The sequence below is a fragment of the Genypterus blacodes genome, unplaced genomic scaffold, assembly GCF_046128005.1.
Source record: "Genypterus blacodes isolate CSIRO-AG114 ecotype Tasmania unplaced genomic scaffold, CSIRO-AGI_Gbla_v1 ptg000107l_1, whole genome shotgun sequence".
NCBI lineage: Eukaryota > Metazoa > Chordata > Actinopteri > Ophidiiformes > Ophidiidae > Genypterus > Genypterus blacodes.
In genome coordinates this window covers 2,520,895-2,538,118 of record NW_027466911.1, presented here as the reverse complement: position 1 = coordinate 2,538,118, position 17,224 = coordinate 2,520,895, and the positions used below count along the sequence as shown (strand labels likewise).

General features: G+C 45.4%; 2 protein-coding genes across 3 annotated transcripts; both read left to right on the top strand.

Annotated features, from left to right (window-relative positions):
* Positions 1 to 1,993: 1,993 nt before the first annotated feature.
* On the top strand, positions 1,994 to 6,200 carry cnr2 (cannabinoid receptor 2). 2 transcript variants are annotated; one of them, XM_076160802.1, is made up of 4 exons: positions 1,994 to 2,117; positions 3,989 to 4,025; positions 4,322 to 4,402; positions 5,012 to 6,200. In XM_076160802.1, the coding sequence occupies exons 3-4, from the start codon at positions 4,333 to 4,335 to the stop codon at positions 6,100 to 6,102; spliced, it is 1,161 nt and encodes a 386-aa protein (XP_076016917.1). In that variant the 5' UTR covers positions 1,994 to 2,117; positions 3,989 to 4,025; positions 4,322 to 4,332; the 3' UTR covers positions 6,103 to 6,200. The 2 variants fall into 2 exon arrangements, with proteins under 2 accessions (XP_076016917.1, XP_076016918.1); XM_076160803.1 differs by lacking the exon at positions 3,989 to 4,025.
* A 2,775-nt stretch (positions 6,201 to 8,975) lies between these two features.
* akirin1 (akirin 1) lies at positions 8,976 to 16,780 on the top strand. Its single transcript, XM_076160848.1, has 5 exons — positions 8,976 to 9,365; positions 14,922 to 15,068; positions 15,885 to 16,013; positions 16,110 to 16,181; positions 16,269 to 16,780. Exons 1-5 carry the CDS (start codon positions 9,161 to 9,163, stop codon positions 16,277 to 16,279), a joined length of 564 nt encoding a protein of 187 aa, XP_076016963.1. The 5' UTR covers positions 8,976 to 9,160; the 3' UTR covers positions 16,280 to 16,780.
* Positions 16,781 to 17,224: the final 444 nt, after the last annotated feature.

Here is a 17,224-nt window from a genome sequence, read left to right as displayed (position 1 = left end):
TCACTTTACAGCAGCTATGTGAACTGAGCGTATCATCCATGGAATTTTACAAATGCCTTTCCACATGTAAAAATAGAGAATTTAATGACAAAAACAGAAAAAGGAAGAAAAAAAACTGTAGTTCTCTATTTTCTTCCCTTTTTTTAATTGTCTATTGTTTAAGTATATCTGAGTCTTACATTTACAATTCTCAGTGTTATGAATTTGCCAAACAATACTGTAAATAACCAAGTAGCAATGCATTTGAAATGAGGTCATTCCATTTTTTTTCTACTTCAATCATTTCACTCAGCTGTCTAAATGTCTGGAAATCAGGAAGTAAGGACGACATTTAATGGACAGATTCAATCTAAAACAGAACCAAGCCCTTGCGTTTGTATCCAGGGTGATGTTTTTAATGGGGATTGTGAAACTGTGATGTAATCCCACAGACGACGAACAGCTCTGTCCTGACGTGGTGCTCTGCTGTTCCTGCACCTGGTGAGACTATGTGACAGAGAGGGCGCCTTAATCGAGCACATGTCTGCTCCTAATTACATTTCGTGCCTTCTGGCCTGCTGGATCCATCAGGACAGAGCAGGAGGAGACTCAGGCACTGCACCACATATAGACACAACTGCTCTACTGCTGGACCCTCTGTGTGTATTTTTCTGCCACATCATAATTCAAAAGGACGTTGCCCCAAGAGACACATGTCACAAAACATTCATCTCTGACCTATTTGCTTGTCTGGTTATCTGTCCCACTTCCCCTGTTATTTAGCATACTTCTGTCTAAATAGAGAAGCTAAAATAGAACATTGAATCATTTCAGAATGCCTTAGGTTTATGATGTTGTGACCTGATTCATTTGTTATTGAAGTGATAATACACTTAATTAGCCAGGGGGATATAATCTAGATTAAATGGCCTTGATTACAGAGGGAAGTTGGACTTAATATCTATGAAGAACAATAAAGAAATATCAAACAACCATTCTTCCCATCAACACACTAATGACGCTACTTTGTCAATAAGCATTGCATTGCCCCCTGTTGCCCTGCACACAACATTACACCAACTTTGGTTGGCTTTAACGAGTAACTGATAAACGACAGAAATGAATAATTAATTAGTTTAATAAAAAGATAGGTTGCCATGTTAGTTTCCCATCAAGGTCACGTTATACGCCTAAATCCAAAAATGTTTGATTAGTTTTAAATGGTATTATTGTAATTCTCTGAGCAATATGTGACAAATAACATGAAACAGAATTATTGCATCTAAGCGTGTGTGTGTGTTATAAACCATGCATGTTTGTATGTTTAAGCATGTGAGTGTGTGATCAACAACACAGGATCCTTGAACCCTCATGTCTGTGTACAACTAGGCCCACTCAAAAGAGGATGAGTGGAATGTAATTAGCGATGAAGGCGGCAGTAAAACCTGCACATTTAAACATGTTGCTGCACACGTGGGCGTCGGTAATGTAACACTGGTGAACAGCTATGGCTGGGTTAACACTTTAAAATGTTTGTATTTGTATTAATGTTTGACAGAAATGATCTCTGCTTCAGAGTAACAAAGACAAATCTGTACCCTTTGTACTGTAAGTGTAACCTAACCGTTTTTCATAAAAGAGATTTGATTTTTCCTCTTTCACTCTCTTTGTATTGACATGTTTTCACACCCAGCAGCATACGCCCTAGCACCCTTCTGGAGTGCTCTCCTTTGCCACGACCCTGTCTGTTTGAGTTTGCATCATTCATGGTAAAAAGAACACAGCATCTCTCACTGGCTTTCAATTATGTTGGCCTTTATGTCTATTATTTAATCAGCATGATATCAGCCCCTGTACAGTACTCACCCAGAAGAGAGCAGCTTATGGTTTGCGCTCTCTCTCTCTCTCTCTCTCTCTCTCTTTCTCTCTTTCTCCCCCCCCCCCCCCCCCCCCCCCCCCCCTCTCTCTCTCTCTCTCCCCCCTCCCTCCCATAATACCCAGAGCCTCCGCCACATCTTCTCCACTCAGGAGGCCACCAATCACGTCTGCAGGTCTGTGTGGTCACGCTGTGGCTGTTCTGCCGCTGAGACACACCGTGTTGTTCAGCACAGAACACAACGTTGGTCAGAGAGAACAAGGTAAGCTGATAAAAATTGTTTCCTGATTTGACTTCTGTTTTTTTTTCTTACAGTTTTAAAGAACACATGTTGCCTAGTGCAGCGGAAATGGCTCTGTTGTTATTCAAGAACAAAGGCTATAACTTAAATGAGTGCATTTGTGCAATATGATAATCTTGGCACTTTAAAGGCTTTTTCTTAATATTGTTTCTCATATTATTCCACTACTGCAAGAAATTTCATTGCTTTCATTTATTTTCTTTCGCGCAAAGTGCTCATTGTATTGTGAAACAATGTGGTAGAGCGCAACAGTAACTCATGAGGTTATTGCCACATTATATGTCAGAGTGGATGTCACCAATAATGCAACTTAAAAGAGTGTGTGTGTGTTTGTGTGTGCGTGCGTGCATGCGTGTGTGTACTTATGGTAAATGAAGATGTATTCACAGCTTTGTTTTTGAGGGGCAATCAATTTTGTTAAGGATATGACTGAATGACCCAAGTGCGTTAAGAGCCAAAATGTGCACAAATCTGTCACTCAAGGGCGAAAAGCAAATGCCTAGGGTGTGTAATATCCACAGTGCACCCATGGGCCCTCCAAATATTGTCCCTCGATTCAATAAGAGGCTGGTGAAATAATTTACTTTCAACCTTCCTGCCCATATATTTTCTGTGTTTTCATAAAGGAGTGTCCCATTTGAAATGAAAAACAGAAGTAATGATCGCTGGAAACAGAGTGGAGCTGGTGCATCAGACAGAAGGACCGATTCTTTGGTGTAAACAAAATTACCTTTTCCCTCATCACGTATATATAATTTAAGCTGCTCTCCTTGATGCACCTTAATTCATTGGCACTTCTAAATAGTGTTGCCTTTCAAGCAGTTTTGTGATCTTAACTTTAGTATACTTGTATATATTATCTTATTATAAAATATGTGATATTTGTTAGCAAAATAATCTATATTTTATTGTCATTGTTAAGCTGTTGTGCAAATATTCCAGCCATCATGTTGATTATAGACATCAACTTCTATTTATGGCAGCATTGTTTACTTTGGTCTAATCCTCTCACATCAGCTTCACTTCACTCTTAGTTCAATCTATTGATTGCATACAGTAGGATCACCACACAGGAGATGGTGACCTTCATCCACCCATAACTGGCACGTTACAATACAATACTCCCCAATTCCAATGGGGGGCAGTATTTGGCCTGCAAGCAAAGCTGATATGCCAGCATCATGTATTTCCTGTCATACCATCTCCGCTAGAAACTCAATACTAATGCAGTGCAACCACGAGTAAAGTAACCGGGAATATGAATTAAATATTCATTAACCTCCCCGTAATAACCCCATATCAGAAATAACTTAATTTGTCATTGGGACACTGACACAGAGAGATAATAGTAATAAAGTGTCACTGTCTGTGGCTCAAACACAACTCCTATGTCTCTCAACATCCTGTGGACATCAGGCTGTGCGTGTCTATAGATACATGAGCCGTGATCCTTCAGCCGTACACTTCATGCAAATCCTCTGTTAAACACATTATGCTGGTTTGCAATGCTAACAGCTGTTTGTTTACATGCAAATGACAGCAACATTCTAAAACATGTTGTGTGAAAGTGCTCATTTCATGCATCACACAGATCGTATCGGTTTTTAAGGAACTCATTATGCAAACGAATTAGATTAGGGCCTTTTGGTAAAACTGTGTTTGGGAATTTAGAATCAAGTACTTCTCGGTTTCTGACCTCTTGTGACTGTTGTCCAGCATCGGCCTCAGCTGATCATTATGTCTTTTCTAAATGATATTTTCAAGCTCCAAGTCCAATATTCACAGAGATAAAACATAATTGCATTTGGTGCTTCCCTTTTTGTTATCAACAGGAAGCTGCCTGATCATCTGTGGAATACAACCCTCAAGGTGAAGGTTGTTTATTTATCAAATGATGATTTCATGATCATGTTAGCCCTAATTACCAACTGTTTCCAGAAAAAAAATCAAGATTTATTTTGTACAGAAGAACTAAATTGAATAGTTAGTTTAGAGAAACATTATAGTTATATATATATATATATATATATATATTATATTATAGTTATATAAATAGCATACATGAATAGTTACATAGAAGTGAATGTATTCCTACTGTTCTGCTTACTATTGTGGAAAACAACTATACAATTCCATCTCTGTTGATTTTATTTGTTATATTCCAGGGACATTTAAAATGGAGGGATGGGAGGTTTCTACGTCAACGACAGCACAGGCAGACACAGACAGCACATCATCACCAGCGGGTATGTGGCCTCCAGTAAACACATTACTGTAGCTTTTCATTAACAAACAATTGACAACAAATGACTAGAAAGTAGAATCCAAATTGGGTTGAGATGTCACCCCAGCCTCAACTGACCCCCCTACAACCTCCCTACTCTCTTCATGTTTGGCGTCTTTAAGACCACTGTCGTTAAAATTAAAAAAACGAAATATATTTAAAATAATGTTACACGTTCTTAAAGTTCTGTGTTCCTACAGTAGGAAAGGTGCGTCCAGTTCCCATAGTTCTCCAACGTGGTCTCAAAGTACTGTGGTGACATCATTCACAATGTTTTAACAACTGTGACATCAATCATTATGATGTCCTCATTCATGTCTACCATTGCCTACTATTATAATTTGCATAATTTGTTTATTGCAAATAAAACACGACATAAACATGTAATTGACATGAAAATCCCCCATATGCACCTGCTGGACCCCTGAATGCTTCTGCCTGGTTTGGTGGCGAGTGGAGGATGGTGCTGGTGCATGCACAGACACGGGGTCTACACTTACAGTAGCATGAGATTTGAGTTTGTGACAGTATGTGGCGCCACACATTCTTCCTTTTTTCTTTACCCACCCAGCAAACGGGACCTGTGAGAATCTTGACTGTTACATGGTTCTGGTCGAGGCGGAGCGGACGGCCATCGGCTCCATCTGCTTCCTTGCCGGCCCTGTCACGCTGCTAGAAAACGCTCTGGTGTTGGGGGTGATCGCTGCCACGGCCACCCTGAGGCAGAGGCCGTCCTATCTGTTCATTGGCAGCCTCGCCTTGGCTGATATCTTCGCCAGCTGCTTCTTCACCACCAGCTTCCTTGACTTCCACCTCTTTCACCACAGTGATGGCCCCACTGCCTACCTCTTCAAGTTGGGTGGTGTCATCATGGCCTTCACTGGCTCAGTTGGAAGCTTATTGCTGACTGCCCTGGACCGCTACCTCTGCATCCACCAGGCCTCCAGCTACAAGGTGCTGCTTACCCGTCGTCGAGCTTTGCTGAGTCTGCTCACTCTTTGGAGTGCCATCATCCTCATCTCCTTCCTGCCTCTGATGGGCTGGAGGTGTTCCACTGGCCTGGCTCCACCCTGCTCCCACCTCTTTCCCTACATCAACAAGAGCTACCTGGCCTGCTGGACCAGCTTCATTCTGGTGCTATTGGCGCTCATTTTGGTGTCTTACGCTCTCATCCTGTGGAAGGCCCACCGCCATGAAGCCTCCATGACCAGCGTCCAGGCAGCAGCAGGAGCTGGCCAGGTCCGCATGAGAATGGATATCCGGCTGGCCCGTACCTTTGGTCTGATACTACTGATACTTGTGGGCTGCTGGCTTCCTGCTCTGTCCTTCATGCTGGCCGATGTCTTTGTGCTCCTGAGCAGCGCCCAACAGAGGGCCTTTGCCTTTTGCAGCACCCTCTGTCTGGTCAACTCTGCAGTTAACCCTTTACTATACGCTTTGCACTGCCGAGAGCTAAGAGTTGCTTTAGTGCAGCTGCTACAGGGCCTGTATGTGATTACAAACTGCCGAAAATGTGCAGGGAACTCAAGCCCAAGACACTCGTCCACAGAGGACAACAACTGTACTGCCGTCTCTGATAATGAAATGCCCAAGACAACAACCACCCAACCCAACTCAATCTCAGAAATGGTGGACAGGCAGAAGATGACCATCAGAAAGTGACAGGGGAGAAGGAAGGAACCACTGTGTTTATCGCATTCTACTGGAGTGTTATATATATACTGTACATTAAATAATACAGTGTAATGACAGCATCAAAAGTTTCACAAAAGGACAAGAATCAAATCTACAAAACATACATGTAGAGTACAATATAGTTGTAAACAGTTTTTTTACTTTTGAACGCTTTTTGAACGACGGTAGATTATCATGACAATATCTTGTCTATTGCTAGAAACAGGTGCACATTATCAGTTGACAAACTTTCTATATTCTGTGTCTAACATATTTACAATTTTAACCTGGTTACACTTGCAGTTGCCACAACAAATCGTATAAGGGGTACATTAAGTTGTAGTGCAGTGTTATCCATAATTAGGATCTCCTTTGTGTGTTTCTAAATGCAGTATTCTACTTACAAGGAAGAGATAGTAGCATGTTGTTGTATGAAGGATGCTGATACATTAGTAATAGAGTCAAATTCTCTCACCAGTCAATGGTTGTATGCTCAAAGGTTTAGCTTTTTGTAGCACAAATGACGTATTGTGTATTAACCTGTAACCTTTCACCTCTCTGCCAGTGCTTCAGCGCTCTCTTTACTATGAAATACTGTGTCCAGTGAAATGAACTGCTGACTTTGGGTTCAATTCACGGTAGAAAGTTGGGTGCTTGTATGAGTGTTTGTCCCTAAGCGTGCAGGAAAAGAGGACCCTGTGGGTTGCCCATCTGCACATGAATGCCAGGACTCCACAAAAGCCCAATGCATGGGAGGGCTTTGCACAATGTTCACCACATGAGTGCAAGCAGTGTACTGAGGTAAGTGGGGCACATGTCAGGCAGAGAAAGCACACAGACACGGGAACACTCTTTGCAATACTAACAACTGGCAGCTGTGGTAACTCACATGCACTTAGCACATGCACATATAGGGTAACAATAGCGTTGTCACTACTAAACCAATACAGCCATTAATCTTTGGCTCATTAGATACTAGCGTGTGCACTTGTTTCAACCACTATTCAATGTTAAATGATTAAATATTGCTATTAAATGCTCTGTTTTGACTCTGGATTTCTTTGTTTTTACTTAAGCCAGTTCCATAAGTCAATGTTACTTAACTGTCATGCTTACTCACTGACAAGACAGGCTGATATTTGTATATTTGTGATGCTGAAACTTAGAAAAGAAGAAGAGAGGGAGTATATGTTCATTTTTTCGACATATAGTGTCCAAAACAATACTGTGCTGATTTGCTTGTCCTTCGGTGTCCCTCAGGTCAGAAAGCAGATAGATTTCATCCCGGAGGCTTTACATCCAAACAAACCAAAATAGACGAAGAGAATATGCTTCTAAAAAGCAAATGCAGCTGAATTGATTGAATGCATTCTGAACGAGGTACACCAGACGCAAGCGACACTAGCCAGCTCTGCATAGTGATACACTCGCTACTCACTGAGGCTTTGTGTGCAGTCTATCCTACAGGTTCCTCCACAACAGTAATGAATGCATATGATTAACATTTTCAGTAGTACACTGACAGAGCATAATGTATTATAGATTAGGTTCTGTGTGTTGACTTCATTTGTTATGCAATTGTTCATTTTCCCCACTGAACAATAAACAATGTTCAGTTTGATTCCATCATAGTAGCTGATGGGAACCAAATAACCCAGGGGAATTCCAGGCACAAACCTTGGCAAACAACATGGTGCCGGTGATTCATTATTGGACATGCCAGTCTCAACAAGTTCACAAGGTTGTGTTTTGCTATCGCAGGCAACAGAATAGGATTGGTACTGGGGGAAATAAATAATCTAAAAAAGTGCAGGTGACCATGAAGTTACCTTATTAGCTCCACATACATAGTGCTGTGCTGTGCTTGCTGCACAGCACAGCACTTGCTGTTGTGAATGGCAGTTGACAAATATTGTATTTACAATATTACACAGTAAAGGAACCTTTCTGGGGACAGCACTTTCTCACATGCAAGATGTGTGTTCTGTAACTTGGAATAGCACTATCCTAAGTCATCACTGTCTACGCTGTATGGCCAAACGTATGTAGACAACTGAAATTACACTCATAAGTCAAAGGTTATTTTATTCATTCAGGAACATGGCTGCATCTGTGTGCCTACGTTTGGCCTTAAGGGCATCTTGTGCGGTTGGGCACTGTTGGGTGATAAGATCTGGCTTGCAGGCTGTAATTCATTCATCCCAGCGGCTTAGTTTGGCTGAGGGGCTGGGTTGCCTACAGGCTCAACAAGTTCTTCATGCTGATACAGGAAAGGACCTTCCGCAGGCATACCACAAAGTTCACTGGAACTAAAATGTAATTTCATGCACCTGTTACGCAACCCCCGTGTCTACATACTTTTGGCCATATCATAGTGTATCACCATGCCTCCGTCCAGACTCGGCGCCAACTTCTCATTGTATTTGTCTTAGCAGAGAAAATAGGAAAAGTCAATGAGGCTCAATCATTGTAGATATTTATGACGCACGCGTTTGTATCTACAAAAGAAACGCGATCTATACCGCAGAAGGATAAAGTCTAAGAACAAGACGTGGATTATTGATCAGCTCCCTGATTTACCTGATCACCACCACCAGACGTCTCGTGAACCCTCAATTTGAGTTCAACTGAGAACAGTCCACATCGACAATAGGGGAGGGTTGCAGCAAATTCCTAAATGAATTCGTCGAAAGAACGAAACGAAATCACTGTAAATGTCGACATGTAAAACTCGCTAAGTAAACTATGTGTATCGAGAACACCGACGGGCAAAATAAACAGAAGTTAAAGCAAATAAGCCTTGGTGGATATTTTGAGCCCCCCTATTTTCCCTCAGTGGTACGGTCCGCCATTGTGACGTTTTAAAAATTGAGCAGGCAGGTCGGCAGTTGGTTTACTACTCAGAGAAGAAAATCCGTTGTTGTGAGGAGACGAAGAAAGGCTGAAGAAACCCCAGGAACCCTCAGCGACAGCCGCGAAACTCTGATACCGCGCGTGTCTGCGGGACGTTTGTGTCGAACTTGTGTCCACGTTTGGTTTCGCTAACATGGCTTGTGGAGCGACGTTAAAGCGGTCGATGGAGTTCGAGGCCCTCCTCAGTCCCCAGTCTCCCAAGCGGAGGAGGTGCAATCCACTACCGGGGACTCCGACCACTCCGTCCCCGCAAAGATGCAACCTCCGCCCCCAACTCGACAGTCCGGCGCGTTCGATGTCTCCTCAGGCCACGGGAGGCGAACACAGGCTCACCCCAGGTACACAGCGGGACATTCTTGGGTTTTATCTGCGTTTAGAGTGGGTGTCATGGGGGAGGGGGTTTGGGTGGAGTGGAGTGGGTAGCTAGCTAGTAGATCATCATAATGGGGGGTTGAAGGCTAAACGTTAGCCCGGCTAAGCTAACGTTAGCATCGCTAACTTGCCGACATGGAGCATTTGTCTGATCTGAATAAACCCACCGATGTGTAACAGCAGAACAGTCTGTAGACGTTCATCCGTGACACCAGGCCGAGGCATGATACTAGCTGGAGGAGTTAGCAGAGAACGGCGGTTGTTGGTTTTGTTCGCATTTAAAATGCAAAGTTATGTGTTCGACTCTGATATCTGTATTAAAAGATTGAACTACTTAAGATTTATATGTGTGTTCAGTCAGACGTGGGTTCAAATCTCAAGCCTCCTGCTGTTGGTTTGGAGCGGTTCATAGCAGTTTAGCTGGTATACTTGATGTGTTACGTTGTTATACACAGGAATATGTTGGAAACAAAAGAGCCCCAGTGCGCTCTGGTTGTAGTTCCACACCTGACTGGCTGCCCGGACGCCAAATGGCATCACAGCAGCAGCAGCAGCAGCAGCAGCCGCATCATCGCACCCTGTCACCCTGGAGCTCCGTGGATAGTGTGCGTTGAGCTTTAGTGCCACAGTTGTCTCGCATTGGGGAGGGTGAGGCAGTGGGGGGGTTACCAGCATTCACCACAGACATTTATTTCCCTCCTCTGGCCAGGAAGGAGGCATTGTTCATTTCCTCTATGCGTGCACTTCTGCCTCCCATTGACTGGAAAGCGCATCTCCCCCCCCTGTGAGAGCTGCACTAGTGAAAACAAGATGATTATCTGGGTGTCTCCTCTGCAACGTCCATGAGGCTTATTATACATGCAGGACGCTGGGAGCGGGCTGGACCACAGCACAGAGAGACTCGATCCTGATCCCTCTGCATTGTGACTATAATCACAGGATCCCTCCATCACCTGGGAGCGTCAGAGGGTCCCCAGGCTGAGGTGGCCATGCTGTGCTCAGGCCTGATGTAAACCACTGGAATGTTTTCACCCCAGTGATAAAAACCCCTCCTTTGTCTCTGGTTCGGGGTAGTTAGCCGGGTCATTCTTCATGGAAAGTAATCCGTCTTCTTGCTGTGAAGTGTGTTGGCTTCCATTTTGATTCATACTTCAGTGACTAAGACATCTAAAGTGCACTGCTGCATTCCTGATAACCAGTTTGCATGGGCAAGGAACCTTTTAAGACAATAAATATCTTGTGTTGGGGCATCCGATCTCAGCCAGGGGGTGCTGCGAGGGGAATCGTTGCTTTGATGCATGAAATTATGAAAGGTGAATAATTGCTTTTCATTAGATTAATAATGTTGTGGCAAATGATACATAATTGCTGCAGGGCTGGCAGATGACATCATTCATTCTTCTTTGCTGCATGATTTTGTCAGTTGGCGGTCTTTCCACCTGTGGAGAAGGGAATTCATTTCTCGGAATTTCGGCTAATTCTCACGATGAATGTTGCGCTTCGTTGTCTGCCGGCGACGCATTCTCTTTAAAATGAAAGGAGATGGATGGTATCCAGTTGTGTTATCGCACCAACTTCTAACCGCCACAATCAAAGAAGAAGGATTTCTCTCAATGGTGCATGACTACCTGACAGTGAGAGTGAAAACTGAAGTAACCGTGCCAAACATTTTCATTAAAGAAACGACCGATTCACACAGTAGACTCCTGCTATGTGCGTCTTGCCTGCAGCATCCATTTTTTAAAGATGGGGGGGCGGATCACCGCTTGGTCCTGTCCTGTAAGAAAATGGTGCATGTTGCCGCAGGCTGGAGTGTAAAGCTCCTAGACGGTGTCGGGGACGGCTTTCTGACAGACTTCACACACGGGTGTCAACAGATGAAGGTGCTGGTGGAGGGAGGGAGGGAGGGAGGAAGGAAGGTGGCGTCGCTGCTGGCTTCCATTGAAATGCATTTTAGTCTGGATGTGAACCATCTGTGTCGGCGGTGTCCCGTTTAGTTTCTGTAGCCAAGGGAGGATCCATTTTCCTCATCTTTCTGAATACAGAGTGTTTACTGTGTGCTTTGGTTCCATGTTGGTATTCATAATGAACCATCATGATGGGTTTGTTCTTGGTGGTCTCATTGTTGCTCTTGCTTGGAGTTTGTTGCTGGGTAATCATCGGGGTGAAGTAGGTTTGTCTGCTGCTGGCATGAGGTCCAACCTACAACAGAGCTCACCTTCACCCAGAGAGGGGCCCCTCGTGGGACTGAAGCTCTAAGTCTGCCTGCCTCTCTGCTGCGGTTTGCCAAGTGAAAGCAGTTTTGTATTTAGCTAAAAGGTCAGCTGTCACCGCCTCCCACCCGCCGCTTCCCCCGCATGCTTTCCAGCCAGTCAGGTTTTCATTGTGGCTAGCAAGGCACTAACTTTAGGATACATATAGGGAGCTGGTATCTTCGGGTAATTACTTCACACTGCGGATGGCTTCACCCACTCCCTTACTCCTGCGTTGGTTAAAATTGCCCCTGGATGACACACAAGCCTAGTGTGCTAACGTGGGACGTGACGTGTCCCTAACAGGTGCAGTCCTCCCGGTTCACTGCTTGGCCCGATAGTTTAACAACAGTGAAACGGTGACACTGCAACACTGTTTGATCCTGTTTGGTTTGAACTCTTTGTTGATTTCCAGCAACACGTTTCCATCAAAATGAAATGAGGCGACCGGGTTGCACTGAATATTCGAGTTTTGTTCCTGCACAAACATACAACTCCCACCACCGCAGACGAAGAAGAAACATCTCTCTCAGTGGTTCATGACTACCTGGCGATTGAAGCTGAGAAGTGAAGTCTGTTTTCGTTAAATAAATGAGCGCAGATCCCAACAGTAAACCCTGCAGCTGTGCGCTCCATGTTTTGGCTATCCAGGCAGTATTTAGACTCTATGGTTGCCTCTCCCCACTATCAATACCTCTCCACATTAAACAATGACGGTTGATTCTGGCAAACAAGCTCAGGAAGCGAGTGTTTACTCATGGCCCTGTACTAAACGGCCAAGCCAAAGGCACAGTAGAGAAAGTAGAGCGCCTTGCGAGCTTAAGATAATGTCTCCTCTCCCGCGTGAAACCAGAGGCAAGTTTTTGAACACTGGACTCTTAATTGTTCACGCAGGTCCAAACACGGTGGTCCGGTTATATTGCTCCGGTCTCTCTGACGCGCCGGTGGACGGCTGGTTTGCCAGCAGGTCATGGCACCCTTGTTGTTTTTGATTTGTCCTTTGACGCATTTCACTGGGCAGCTTCCTCATAGTTCAGTTGCCAATTCCCACTTCTCTCCGCAGCGTCTAACGCATTGTTCATTAGTGGTCGTTCTTGAATCTGCTGTTGCATGTTGGGTACATGTTGGGAGTCGCGGTACGTCGCCAGCTAAGCCACCCTGCCTCTTGTCCATCCTTCAGGGTGAATTGAAACGAGCCGGCGCCGTTTTCTCTCCCTCGTCCGACCGATCCAGCCAACTTCCTGTCTTATTCACCGTTTCTGTTTGTCCTGAGCCTTTTCTGCCGAGGCTTCCCTCCACCTTATTCCCCCCATCTCCCGGAAGTCTCTGTGATTGATTGCTCGGGCCGCTTGTGGCAGGGTCATTGTTGCCAAGCAACGCCCACGGTCGGGACAGTAGCAGTTGGCAGCTCTGGAAGTGACGGGCAGCGGGTGAGCAGCTCTAATTGGTCAGTCAAAGGTGCTCTGGAGTGCTGATAGCATACCAGAACAGAGTGTCCCACATATTCACACTCGCACACATTTGTCAGAAATCAGCCTTTACTACGTACAGTCTCTGAATGGACTTGGCCTTTACTCCTTTAGCTTGTAGTGTGTGTGTGTGTGTGTGTGTGTGTGTGGGATCCTTTGCCTCCCTGGAGCCAGCCCATCCTCATTCAGCCAACGCACCAATCACATTCTGCTCGCCGGCTCTTTTCTCAAAGCGCTCGCACAGAGGAGACCCACGTCTCTCCCGCCAGCGAAGCAACACCAGTGAGCAGGGTGAGGAAGAAACATGGCCGCCGGCTCCCTTCCCACCCAAGATAACCGAGGCACAGCTCCCCAGATAGAAGCTCAGCATACGTGCAGACATCACCCCCTCCTCCAGACTGGAGCCAGATAAAGTCCCGCTTGTACACATGGTTATCTGCTCTGCTTTAGGCTGGAGCCTTTTCTGTCGTTTCCCCCCCCAGTAATGTTTTGAACTTTGAACCGTTTAATTGGATATGCATGTGTGTGTGTGTGTGTGTGGTTGTTTTGACGCTGGACCGTAGGGCAGCACAGGGTTCATCCTAGGGACAAAGCTGAGATAATGGAACCGTGAATGTATTCTCAGATGTGGTACATTTCTTTATGGAGGTCTGTATCAGGATCATTTAAAAGCGGTTAAAGTAACTTTTGATTTCAAATTAAACACCAATTTTCCCCCGTCTTGTATCTCGGTTCCGAAGCTCTCTCCAGGTAGACGCTCATGTCCTGGCTGGTGATTGGTTGCATCATTATGGGCCCGGACTGAGCTCCAGACTGCACGAGGTCACCGAGCCGGCCCTGCCGTACTCTGCTTCACGTCGACTCTCTGCGTTGCGGTCTAATACGACACAGATCTGTCCCAAGCTAACAGCTGTCGCCTGGCACCGCGCTGTGTTCTCATGAAAGGCTTTGGGACAGAAGCGAAACCGATAGTCGTAGGATCAAAAAGTGTGTGTTCCTCAGGTGTGCGCCGTGTGTTTGTCGCAGCGGCAGTACGCTTATTGCTAATGCGTGTTCATCGCCTTTAAAAGCTCTGTTTTCTGCTATTCAATGCCTGTGAAGGAGAGAGAAGGCAGACTGTGTGTGTGTGTGTGTGTGTGTGTGTGTGTGTGTGTGTGTGTGTGTGTGTGTGTGTGTGTGTGTGTGTGTGTGTGTGTGTGTGTGTGTGTGTGTGTGTGTGTGTGTGTGTGTGTGTGTGTGTGTGTGTGTGTGTGTGTGTGTGTGTGTGTGTGTGTGTGTGTGTGTGTGTGTGTGTGTGTGTGTGTGTGTGTGTGTGTGTGTGTGTGTGTGTGTGTGTGTGTGTGTGTGTGTGTGTGTGTGTGTGTGTGTCCAGGTAATGTTAAGGGAATTGTCTTCATATTTGTGCAGATAACAATGCAGGACTCTGCTTCCCTCCAAACAGTTGCCTTTCAGTTTGGACCTGGTTCAACAGTGGAAGAATGTGATTGTGGTACTGCCATCATCTGATTTGGCTCCATTTTTCCTCCAACCTCATTAAATTTTCTAACAAAGCAAACAAGGCCGTTCCTCTTCAGCAAGCAAGAACTTGTTTTCCACAGCTTATGTGGACAAAGACGACATTGGTGTGTTACTGAGTCTTAAGTTGTAATCAGGGTTGAAGCCTGGCTCTAATAAACAGGATAAGATGTAGATGTCTGCCTGCTCTGACCCACGAGCCGCTGTCTAAACCAGACCTACAGTTTAATCTCCAGAGTCTTGGCTTGTTTCTAAACCCTCGTCTCTCTCTTTTGCGCCCCGACAGAGCAAATCTTCCAGAACCTTCGTCAGGAGTACAGCCGCATCCAGAGGCGGCGGCAACTGGAGGGGGCCTTCAACCAGACGGAGGCTTGCAGCTCCAGTGACGCCCCCAGCCCCAGCTCCTCCCTCACCGCACCCAGCTCCCCACCAGGTAACGCCCACACTGGGGCCGCCCGCCCGCCCGCCGCTGACATACAGTCATCCTAAAGAAAGCAATTAATGCAAAATAAAGTCAAACAAAGGCTGTTTGTAGTGTTTGCCCTCACAAACAAAACAGCGATCCAGATAGTAATAATAAAGCTGACCCTCTACACTCGCATCTACATGTCTGCACTCTGTATAGATAGTTTAAGCTCCTGTTTTGTTACATTTGTCCGCATTGGTCTCACTGCTGCTTGTTCAAGTCCACCAGTGTGGCATCAGCGTTGTAGTTCACTATGTCCAGTGGCGATTTTTGGCCAAGAAAGGAAGAGTTCTCGCACGCACACAAGGTAGTTTACGGTGCGAAATGTAAGGCAAGCTTAAGGGTCGCCAGCCTCTCCTGCTTATTTATTCTCCGTCCACAGCAGCGTCTCGTAGATCACCATGCGCGCCGCACTCCTGCTAACCTGACCTCTTTGTGTCCGTGTGAGTGCCATTAAAGCCTCGTCCTCACTCTGTCATACCAGCCTGTGATTTATACACGTTTTAGCCCTAAAGGCTCCTAGCAGCCCCCAAAGTGTGTAATGAATCACGAAGCTGAGGCAGGCTCAAGTTGCACAGTGAAGGACACAGTGGAAAGAGTGAGAGAAAGAGCCATCAAAAGAGCCGCGTGACCCCGCTGAGGTGAGCGGGGGAGAGAAACGGCAAAGCTTGGCTAACACCTATTTCTGGAGAGAGGACATTTTGTTGCCTCTGTGACTTAGAACCGCACGGACACCGTGACCCGGCCAGGCTTTTAATAGCCCCTTCTGTCTGTGCTCCTCAGGTGCCTCGAGGAAGGACCAGCCCTCGTTCACGCTGAGGCAGGTGAGCTACCTGTGCGAGCGCCTGCTGAAAGACCACGAGGAGAAGATCCGGGAGGAGTACGAACAGATTCTTAACACAAAGCTTGCAGGTAAGCCGGATGACGCTCCTTCCTTTTGTTTCCGTTCCTGTGATCAGATTCCTTATCAACACCCTCACCGCCTCTCCTCTCCTCTTCCTCCCACAGAACAATATGAATCTTTTGTGAAATTCACACAAGACCAGATCATGCGAAGATACGGCGCCCGGCCTGCTAGTTGTACGTATCATTGTGCGCCGTCCTCATTTTGAAAGGTTGTCCCCGTGTTTGTGTTTCATATCTGACTCGTCCCTTCATGTGTTTCAGACGTCTCTTGAACTCGCGTCCATGAGATCCCAGCTCTCTCTCACCAGACGGCTGCTGCTCTTCTACTGCTCCTGCTTCCACTTGATTTTTGTTTTATTTCCTATATCCCTCCCTCTCCCCTCTCCCCTCCCCCCTCCCCATCTGAACCTGTTTGGGTGCCATGGTTTATCCCATTTTTAATCCAAAAATTGATTTCTTACTTCAAAACTATTGCTGCTGGCCAAAAGTTAGAAGAATCTTGAAATAAAATGTATAAAGCCCCCTTTGACCTTGACTTGTTGATATGCTCTTACTGGAAATCTTTGACTCAGCAGATTTAGTGTCAATCTTCTCGCCGGCGCTGTAGAAAAGCTTGGCTGATGTGATCATCCTGTATAACCTCCCAGCAGCTGTATTTAATGGCTCCTGCTTCTCACATACTCCCACTTTTTTTCACCCCCCTTCCCCTCCCCCGCCCCCTCCACCTCACAAACTCTCTACCCGAGAATGTGGATTTTTTTTTCCCTTTTGAAAAAAAAATAAAAGTTCTGTGATTTAAAGTCTGTTGTCTGTGCCACATTTTACTGTTTTATTTTTTTTTGGAACGGTAGATTTTAAGAGAAACCGACTCTATTTCCTCACAGGACTCAAGGTTGTGATGTCATACTTGGTGTAAAACAATACTTTTAAAGCTATCTATAAATCTATCATTTTGTAATTCATTTTATGAGAGGCATGTAAAACGACCCATAAACCATCTGAGATGCCATCACGCCCCCTGCTGGTCACCTCTTGACTTGCTGTTGGGATGCTGAACTGTATAATAATGTATAAAGTGTTGTGCCTTTGCAAAACTAATTCCTTGTGCCAGAAGCTTATTCTGCATTTTAGTGTGATTACTACGCAAACTATTCCATGGTTCTTAATTGTGAGCTTTTGCGCCATCGTGTGGTGTGTGTGAGGTAGCGCATTACATG

Coding starts and splice junctions, on each gene's coding strand:
- cnr2 (XM_076160803.1), top strand. CDS start 4,333: ATGGAGGGATGGGAGGTTTCTACGTCAACGACAGCACAGGCAGACACA. Junction 4,403..5,011: donor CAGCACATCATCACCAGCGG/GTATGTGGCCTC, acceptor TTACCCACCCAG/CAAACGGGACCTGTGAGAAT.
- akirin1 (XM_076160848.1), top strand. CDS start 9,161: ATGGCTTGTGGAGCGACGTTAAAGCGGTCGATGGAGTTCGAGGCCCTC. Junction 9,366..14,921: donor CGAACACAGGCTCACCCCAG/GTACACAGCGGG, acceptor GCGCCCCGACAG/AGCAAATCTTCCAGAACCTT. Junction 16,014..16,109: donor TCTTAACACAAAGCTTGCAG/GTAAGCCGGATG, acceptor TTCCTCCCACAG/AACAATATGAATCTTTTGTG.